The 10,254-nt window shown below is 48.5% G+C and overlaps 1 protein-coding gene across 1 annotated transcript; it reads right to left on the bottom strand.

Moving 5' to 3' along the window:
• Nucleotides 1-4,268: 4,268 nt before the first annotated feature.
• Nucleotides 4,269-5,495, bottom strand: LOC125548620 (E3 ubiquitin-protein ligase ATL41). Its single transcript, XM_048712186.2, has one exon. The coding sequence runs from the start codon at nucleotides 5,247-5,249 to the stop codon at nucleotides 4,518-4,520; it is 732 nt and encodes a 243-aa protein (XP_048568143.2). The 5' UTR covers nucleotides 5,250-5,495; the 3' UTR covers nucleotides 4,269-4,517.
• Nucleotides 5,496-10,254: the final 4,759 nt, after the last annotated feature.

Below are 10,254 nucleotides of genomic sequence, written 5' to 3'. Positions count from 1 at the left end.
CGTCCCACGCCACACACATCTCTGAAGCGACGGCCCGGATGGACACCAGGGAGAAGATCCTTGCCGACGCTAAGGGGAAAACAGCTGCAGAGCGTGATGCCTTTCCTTCCCTCGAGATCAAGGCTCGCCACGCGCTACAGTCCATCTGTCGAGGAGGATTCAAGGCCCTGCTTGCGACCCTGAGGGCGGCTACGCAGGGCTCACTTCCAAGGTTTCCGAGGAACTCGAGGGCGCCGCCGCCAAGGTGGACTCCATCCTGGAAGGTGAGTGCCGCGACCTCTTCTCTGTGGCAGTAACTCGTGTCTTCAGCCACCTTTACATTCTCGACCCCGGCTTCAACTTCGACGCAGTGATTGGACCGGTTTCTCCTGAGTCCCACGCCAGCACGGCGGCAATCCTGAAGAGCCACATGGACACGCTAGTGGGGAAGTTCATCTGCAACCCCAACGCCGATCCTCCAGCGGCCGAGGCGAGCGGCAGCGACGGCGGCGGTAGCAACGTCAAGGATGAGCCCACCATTGTTGAGGCATGCGGCGGCGACGGCCATGGTGATGGTGGCGGCTCCACCTAGAGTTTATCCTGCAATACTTTTCATGCCTCGTGGAGGCGTAAGACTTTGCTTGAAGTTGCAAAACATTTTATGCTTGTAATAATTGTTCGAACTTTGCGATTTCCTTTCCATGCTTGGTTTCCTTCTCGTTTGTCTTTGTGCTTTACGTCGGTGGGGCCTAGCCCCACGCATACCTCGGCCGCCGTTGGGTGTCTGGTCACGATGCCAAGACGAAACCAAGGGGTGAGGGGCTACGTGACTAGTGAGGCCCCTGAGTCGCGATGCTCAGGGGTCCCCCTTGACGTGCGAGCGGCCCTCATGAAGGAAGTATGGGCAGCGACGAGGTTAATCTGGGGTCCTCCATACCTTTCCTCATCAGTGTTCGCTTGAGAGGGACGCGGGAAGACCAAGTACCAGGGACCTGGTAAGGTGGCATGCGCCAGGCCTAGCCTGAGCGTAGGTACCATGTCCAGCCCCCTCGCGCATGCATCCTAGGGGGAATACTGTAAGCAGTACCGCGTGAAGAGCCGAGAGGCCATCCTGAGGTTGGTGCAACCCATAGGGCGCCCTTAGTTGTTTATCCACCGGCTTGGTGCATGTAGCTTCCACTAGGCCTGGTCATGGTCGTGGTTCGACCGAATCCGCCAGCGCGAAGCATGGGGCTACCACTGGGCATGGGTAGGGAGCTCTATGTTAGAGTCTCCGGGCGTGTACAACCCTATGTCGTTCATACGCGTGGCTGGCACGGCAGAACTTGGAGGAGGTGTATCTGGGCACTCATGAGCCAGCGCGGGACTCAGGAGGCCCTACCTCAAGGCGGGTTGCGCCTGGACTTTTGGCGCATGGCATGCGTAAAAAACCTGTGTGGTAGGGAGAACCTGCGCCGAGTGAACCTCCGGAGGCTGCCGCATGAGAAGGCTGGACACCAATGACCCGATGGAGGTGACGTGAACGGGGTTGATACGTCTCCAACGTATCTATAATTTCTGATTGTTCCATGCTGTTATATTATCATCTTGGATGTTTTACAATCATTTTATAGCAACTTTATATCATTTTTTGGGACTAACCTATTGACATAGTGCCCAGTGCCACTTGTTCTTTTTTGCTTGTTTTTTACTTCACAGAAAATCAATACCAAGCGGAGTCCAAATGCGACGAAACTTTTTGGAGATTTTTTCCGGACCAGAAGAAACACAATGGGCCAAGGAAGTACTAGAGGGGGCTTCGAGGAGAGCACAACCCACCTGGGCGCGCCTGGGGGCCCAGGCGCGCCCTGGTGGGGTGTGCCCGCCTCGGCCGTCTCCCACACTGCCTCTTTGCTCTATAAATACCCTGATAATCCAAAAACCTTAGGGGAGTCGACGAAACACAATTCCAGCCGCCGCAAGTTCCAGAAACCACAGGTCCAATCTAGACGCCATCACGGAGAGGCTCATCATCCTCATTGGTGCATCTTCGATATGATGCGTGAGTAGTTCATTGTAGACCTTCAGGTCTGTAGTTAGTAGCTAGATGGCTTCCTCTCTCTCACTCTTTTGATTCACAATACAATGGTCTCTTGGAGATCTATTTGATGTAACTCTTTTTGTGGTGTGTTTGTTGGAATCCGATGAACTTTGAGTTTATGATCAGATCTATTTTATCCATGAAAATTATTTGAGTTTTGATCTCTTATATGCATGATTGCTTATAGCCTCGTATTTCATCTTTGAATCTTTGGTTTAGTTAGGCCAACTAGATTGATTTTTCTTGCCATGGGAAGAGGTGCTTTGTGATGGGTTCGATCTTACGGCGCTCAATCCCAGTGACAGAAGGGGACATGACACGTATGTATCGTTGCTATTAAGGATAACAAGATGGGGTCTATTCCGACATGAATAGACCTTGTCTACATCATGTCATCGTTCTTATTGCATTACTCCGTTTTTTCATGAACTTAATACACGAGATGCATGCTGGATAGCGGTCGATGTGTGGAGTAATAGTAATAGATGCAGGCAGGAGTCGGTCTACTAATCTTGGACATGATGCCTATATAGTGATCATTGCCTGGATATCGTCATAATTATTTGAAAGTTCTATCAATTGCCCAATAATAATTTGTTTACCCACCGTATACTATTTTTCTCGAGAGAAACCACTAGTGAAATCTACGACCCCCGGGTCTATTCTTTATCATATTTGCCTTCGAGATCTATTTCTATTCGCTTTTATTTTCAGATCTATTAATCCAAAAAAACCAAAATACCTTGTTGCATTTTTTGTTATTTATTTTATTTCGCGTTTCCGCAAGATCTATTTATCCAATCTACTACAAATGTATCTATCTTTTTACCCGGGAGGGATTGACAACCCCTCTTACGTGCCCGGTTGCAAGTATTTGTTCTTTGTGTGCAGATATCGTTTACATAGTGTTGCGTAGTTCTCCTACTGTTTCGATAACCTTGGTCTCATCACTGAGGGAAATACCTACCGTACATGTGCTGCATCATCCCTTCCTCTTTGGGGAAATACCGATGTAGTTCAAGCCGCATCGGTCCACAAGCAATACAACCAAGCAGGAGTAGGGTTTTACACCGCACGGTGGCCCGAACCTGGGCAACTCGTTGCGTCCTTGTTGTGCCTAGCTTGTAACCTCGTAGACGCAAAGCCAAGCCTCGAGAACTCGAATCCGGGTTTTTGGAGGATTTCCCATGGTTCAGAATCAATCCCCCGACAGAAGCATTATTATTATATATATATTTATCATATACCACTGGTGATGTTCGAAACTCTATAATATTTGACCGATGTCCTAACTTTGTTCAAAGATTGGATGGGATCAAATTCTTACTTTTCTTTCTTAGGACGATGAAATAGGTTTGAGCCAAGACCTCTCATGATGCTTCTACCCCTCTTTCTTCAAGTTCCTTCCTGTTGTGGGCACAAGTAGTCTTAGAGCGTGTTCGGCAGCTCACTCGCTTCCCAAATCCTCAACTCCAGGACTGGAGCGCACCCGAACGGGTCAACTCTTGGCTATTCCATACAGAAGCAACGACCCGGCGCAGTGCTAAATTGCAGGATCGATGGAGTTGGGAAAACGGAGCTCCACAGAAACTAGGAAGCGGGAGTTGAAGAATATTACTTTGTGCTGCCACCGCCAAGTGACTCTCTCGACCGAGCATCACGTACCGATTCGCTCTCAGGTCGTCTCTCTTGCTGCGAGCAGTCCCTCCCCGACCAGACTTATGGCCCAGCCCATCTTTTTCCAACCTTTTACATTGCCAGCCTGCTACTGATGGGCCACAAAGAGGTGATTTCATGGGCTTGAGGCTCGCTCCCTGGCGCGAGGGAGAAGACGTGATGCCGAACGGATCGCTCACTCCAAGATCGATCGTGAGAAGCTGGCGCTGGATTTGTGGTGTTGGAGTTGAAGATTTTCTGGGCAGAGGGCTCCCGAACAGGCCCTTAGTATTGTACCAGGTATTGTTATCCAGCTTCAATGCTTTAGCACTTTTGCTTCTAACATTTGGAGATGACTTATATAAAACTAATATCAAGCTCCAATACGGTTTCACTACTGTTATTTTTTGATCTAACACAAAATACCCTCAAGAAACATATTTGTGCAAATTAAACTTTCATTTTTCGTGTCGGCACATCTTTACAAAATTGCTATCATAATATCAAAAAAATGAATGGGCGCAGCAATGCGCGCCATCGATGATATAGCTGCTAGAGAAAACAGAGCTCTATTTATATATCCATTTTTTGCGGGGTCTATTTATATATCCATGATCCCTTCTTTGCACAAATACGAGAGATATGGGTGAGCTGCAAGCACATCCACAATGTATTTCCGTAGGACACTTCAGAGGTGTATTTCCGTATTTCACACCTCTGAATCGGCCACCCAAATGCAAGATTTGCAATCGAGCAGCGAATAGTGAAAAAAACCCAAAAGAAGAAAAACGAAAAAAGTAGACTAATTGGTATCCACAGAGTGTTGCTGCTGGGGCTGCTGGCTTTCCAGGTCCTCGACATGCATTTCCATCGGGTGCGCGTGGTCACCCTGCGTCGGCCTCCGCGCCACCGGCCTCTCCCTGCTCAGCATCCGCATCAGCGACGCGCCGAGCCCACATGGCGGCGCCGAGCTCCCACTTGCAGCACACTCCTTCTCTAGGCCCTGCTTCTCCTGCACCCACGCTGGCGCGGCCGGCGACAGCGGCGGCTCCACCAGGGCGCGGCAGACCGGGCATGACGAGCTGGACGCGAGCCACGTGTCGACGCAGGGGACGTGGAACACGTGCGCGCAGGCCGGCAGCACGCGCACCGCCTCGCCCTCCTGCATGGCGCCGAGGCAGATGGTGCACTCGCTTGCGCCGCTGCCCGGCTCGCCCGTCTCCTGGTACGCCGCGGTTGGCAGCGCCGCGATGGCCGACGGGTCCAGCCCGACCTTGGCCGGCTTGGGGGCCGCCGAGCCGGCCTCCAGCGCGGCCGCGGCTGCCTCCGCCTGCCTGCGGTTCCTGCGGCGGACGCGGCAGATGTAGAGGTGCAGGAGCAGGGAGAGGCCGAGCACGGAGACGAACGCGGCGACGGCCATGGCGATGAGCCGCACGTTGTGTGTCGGCCCCTGTTGCGGGCTCCTGCTGCCGCCGCCGAACCAGGCGGAACCCGGGTCGCTCGCCTTCCCGGACATGGACACCGGCATCGACATGTTGGCTCCGGCGTGCGCTTGCGGCGCGCTCGTTGTTGCTGGTTGGTGGGTGGGATGGCGCCTGGTAGCTCCAGTAGTGGCTAGAGTGGTACAGTACTGTCCCTTGCGATGGAGCTGGTGAAGAATGATGGCGCAGTTGGTGGGGTTTTATAGGTTTCAGGCGTGGGCGCGACGGAGCGGTTGTGCGTGCGTGCCTTAGCGGTGCACCCAGGCGAGCGAGCGAGCGAGCTCGCTCCAGTGCGCGGGGCCGATTCGGATGTCCGTCATGTCACTGTGGGGCAAAGGCGGGGCACGGTTGCGGAAAGCGGTGCAGGTATTTGAAACTCCGACGTGGCCATTCGCGCCCAGCGATGGCGACGCGAATCGGGGCCGATACACCACGATCTTGTAGGTTCCTTTATTTTTAACTCTCGAGATCTCTCTGCCCCCAGCCGGGTGTTGCCGCGGCTTCGCGGGGGAGGCGTACGTGCGAGGCCGTGGTTTTGGGGCGATTAACGGCGTGATTAGTATATTCCGGAGGTGGGGCGCGAATCGACGGTGGCCGCACAGGTTACAGAGGGGAGCTGTGTGGGACAATGGAGGATGGACAGAGATGTGGAGGAGGATCTCTCGGTTGCTCGGCGATGGGTCGTGACGCTCGGCGACTGACGAGTCTGCGTGGTCGGCTGCCTCGGTGAGAAGTGAGTGCGTTCAGTTTGGTTTGGTTGGTGGTCAGTCCCATGTCGAGCAAGACACTGGCCACTGCAATGGCAGTGAAAGATCCTGTTTCTGCGGCTGGCGCCAGTTTGACAAACAGTTGGCACTAAGGCGTCCTCCGATTTTCTTTTGGTCTGTACAGTTCGATCGATTATGACTGCACCCCGAACCTCCTCTACTGCCATGCCGACTGAAAAGAGTGCATACTTGGTGTTAACGGCTGGGCTACAGGGCGGCATAGCAATAAGTGTGACGGCTTAGGGCACATCTCAAATAAGCATCAAATGCATCTGTATAAACAACTACATTATTGATTTATTTTTGTGAGAAAGAGATTTTTCTCTCCATTTCATTTAACTGAAACCAGGTGTCTTTGAACTTACAAAGCAGCAAGAAAGTGAAAGGCAGCAAGTAAAGCTATCCGATTAAATCCATGTTTAAGATCAAAGCAAAAGGAAAGAATTCGCAACAACCTGTTTTTCTGCAAGATAGACCAAGAGGTGAGCCAATGACAAATCATATTAACAATCGCATAGGGATCATTCACCTTCTTATTTTCAAACACAATACCATTTCTCCATTTCCAACTGTCTCGAAAACAACAAAGACCCTATCATCATCAGGCGTTTCTCTGTTTTCCTAAATATAGCCATATCCAAATATGAAAGAGATCTCTAACATTATCGGGTATGTCCATGAGACTGAAAGCACCCTTTAAAACATTCCACAACAACCTTGCTAAAAATCATTGAAGAAAAAGATGCCATACTCATGTTTCCCAGTAAATTGACAGCCGTAGTTACCTTGTCACCCTTTGTAGAGGGTCATTGTTTCCAAAGAGACTTAGGGTATCTTCAACATCGTACATCAAAACAAACACATGAAACGTCCAGGGACACATTCAGACGTGTCTGCGAACAGCAAATATGGAAGTTGTCATCCAATCCGGTGCACCAAATGTTCACCCCTTGTCCAATGAAGAGAGGATAGACACGGAAGAGAGAGAGAGAGAGAGAGAGAGAGAGAGAGATGGGCTTGTTGTGGGGTTTAAGGCTTGTTTGTTGTGTGTCCCAACTCTCCCAAACCATATCTACGTTTGGTACCGATTTGTGCGATTTCGGACATTTTTCCGTGTCCACAGACATTTGATGTACCCCATTGGATGGAAAAAAGTGTCGAACCGTCTGGTCCAGGCATTTAAAAGCAATTTGGTATACCCCGATGGAAATTCGCACACATTTTCTACCAAATGTCTATAAAGAGATTTGACAAAAACTTTTCTTTAAAAGGTCGAGGGCCATGCAATTGAATATTCATGCTCACCTAAGTTTAGCTCTGAATGGACATCCCTGAGATTATCCCATGAAGTCAAAGTATTACCCTAAAGAGTTATATGAAAATTTAAATGTTGGGTTCTATGTAAGGTGAGTTGACTGCAAATTAAAATTTTCGTACCCGCAGAACATCTAGAAACATGCTAACAGAGATGAATCACTGATCATTACCACTAGACGCGCAGTGCCGTGCGCGGAAGTAGAGTTGTGGCAGCGCATCTCTAGAGTCGTCCTCTCCTTGTCGATCTCCCATGTACAGTCGATCACCAAATCCCACAAATAGGTTCACCGGAGTGACGCAATTGCACCATTTCTAATGGTATTCATGCATGCAGGAGGAACGCCGTGCGGCGGAGTGCTAGGTCCAATCGCGCAGCCGGCGGTTCATGGATGTGGCTAGTTGCAACACATGCAAAGCCTTAGCATGTATCGATCCAATGGATCATTCAATACATGTGCCATACCTCTAGTATATATAGGCATCCATCATGGGCTCAACACTTGAGCCCCACATGGATCTTAAAGCCCATAACCCTATTTGGCCGAGATCCAAGCACAACTCAGATCACGTCCGACAGTTGTCCTTGGATCTGACCTCATCGGTTCCTTCCTTTAAGCGCGTGACCCCTTAGGTTCAAGTCGGCTTGGCGTCCAACCTACTCGGTTGGTAGCAGAGTCTATCAAAGCATGCCTTCCACCAAGAAGACCATGAATCCGGTTGGTGAACCTGCATGTCACACTTCTGTTTCCTTTGGCACACGATATATGTTGTCAGGCTCAAGGCAATGTGGTCACACCTGTTGCAGCCCGACCTCTTTCTCATACTAGTGAATCCGACCACACCTTAGATTATCTCATAATCTTCGTCGCATGGCCATGCTTATCCATGTCAGATCACACGAGGGGTCTAGAGTATATCTCCAGTTCGGAAGGGCAAATCCGATCTTGCTCGACCATGTCTCGTAATATGGGTCTGGATAAGCCCGAAACCTACCTTTGTAACTACCCAGTTATGGATTAGCATTTGGTCAGCCCAAAGTAGGTCGGTCGCCATCACGAGAACAATCGTCAGCTCATGTCCGAGGACTCAGAATGTATGTGTACTAGAGAGTCACAGATGACCTATCGCTCTATCTCATAGTTGGGTCTGTCCAATCCGATATCCATCTGATCTCGGATCCAACCTCAAATTCATCTGATCCATGCACCTCGACAACATCACATGCTTCATGGACAGTGAGACAAAGCCATCCACCGTTTTGCATGCTAGTCTAGTCCGACGTGTGTCCACACATCACTTATGACCAGGGACCATTTAGGGTGTATCATACAATGCAAGATCTCATAGACAAGTCAAGTACTTGCCGACAAGCATCATTGATAACGTCGGAAGACTACATCGGTTCATAAACACATCAGAAATATCATCATATATGATTACCTCTAGGACATACCTCCAAAGTTAAATTATCTAGACCTTTGGACATGATTTCACCAACAGAGAGATTTTTAACAAAGCAAAGCCAACAATGTCTAGAGTGAGTCGTTTTAAGAGGTTTATATATTGTCCACCAATCTTCCCATAAACTGGTGTGTGTGTGTGTGTGTGTGTGTGTGTGTGTGTGTGTTTTCTATCCCTATCTTCAATTTACACAAAGCAAAGAAATCATTCTTATATTTAACCAATATAGACCAAAATTGGGAACCCCAGGCCTATGATTAATGCTAGAAACGCATTTTCCTCTAACATATTTATTTGTGGTGATAGTTTTCCATGCACCATTAGATGTGGAAAGTTACCACCACCATTTGTATACTAGAGATTGGTTCATTAGGTCTAGATTTTGCATGCCATGTCCTCCAAGATCTTTGGGTAGAAAAAATGCAGACCAATTTTTCTTATAAACTAGTCAATTCTCTTCTTCTTAAAGGAAAGACAGAGCTCCTGCCGGTTGCTCAAGAAAATAAAGCAAGGCATGATGAAGGATTCACACAGTGTGTATTCAGGTAACTGGCACCACTTGCCCATTCACACACGCAGGGGCAGGGGATATACACCATGTGACGGCACACATGCCAACTGAACTCACTCTACTCTCGGCCAGGCCCGACCTGACCCATACACCACTCTGGGCCACCATTTAGACTAACTCTACTCCTAAAGGTGGAGTTGAAGCGTTGCCTCACCTCCCACCAACCCTATATTATGCCAACTAGTGTCTTACAGACAACCTTTCACTCAAGCGCAACCAATTTAGGATGGCCCATTTGATGCATGCATTAACTCAATCAAATCACACTTTTCCAAAACAAAGTCATGTAATAACTCACTCAAATCAAATCTCAATAAATAAAAATCTTCCTTCACTTTCACTACTTATACCCAAATCAAATCATATCTTACCAAAACATCAATTAGAATCGAAGTTGGCCGGCCCATTTGACACGTTTTACTTTTTGTTTTTTCTATGTTTTGTTTTTTGATTTTCTTATCTTCGGTTTCATTTTTTCCTTCTACTAACCTATTATTTTGTGCTCGACATACTATCAAAATGGGCACAGACCTATACGCATTTGCCATTTCGGTTAAACCTTCCCATCGATTTTTCTATCCCACCAATCTACTTAATCTAGTTTTTCTGCCAAATTTAGTAATGTTGTTATGGAACGGAATCAATCACGGTAATATCTAATCAATCTTTGAAGACTAAATCTATGAAAAGGAATCAATGTTTGATAACAGAAGGCAACATTTCTTCTGTATTAAAAAAAGAGCAGTGTTCCTTTTCCTGCCACGCAGAACTCTTCGGCAATCGGTTCACCACGTCCTCCATCGATTTTTTTCGTCCACTTGGTTTTTTGTCCCACCACGCCTTATTCGGCCATACCTTATCATACGCCGCTCAATCTCATTAATACCTTTCCATACGTCGTTCAATCACATTAATTAAACCTTCTCATACATCACTAATCAC

The sequence above is a fragment of the Triticum urartu genome, chromosome 3A, assembly GCF_056163025.1.
Source record: "Triticum urartu cultivar PI428250 chromosome 3A, HENAU_Tu73, whole genome shotgun sequence".
NCBI classification, from domain to species: domain Eukaryota; kingdom Viridiplantae; phylum Streptophyta; class Magnoliopsida; order Poales; family Poaceae; genus Triticum; species Triticum urartu.
This window is presented reverse-complemented; position numbering and strand designations above follow the sequence as displayed.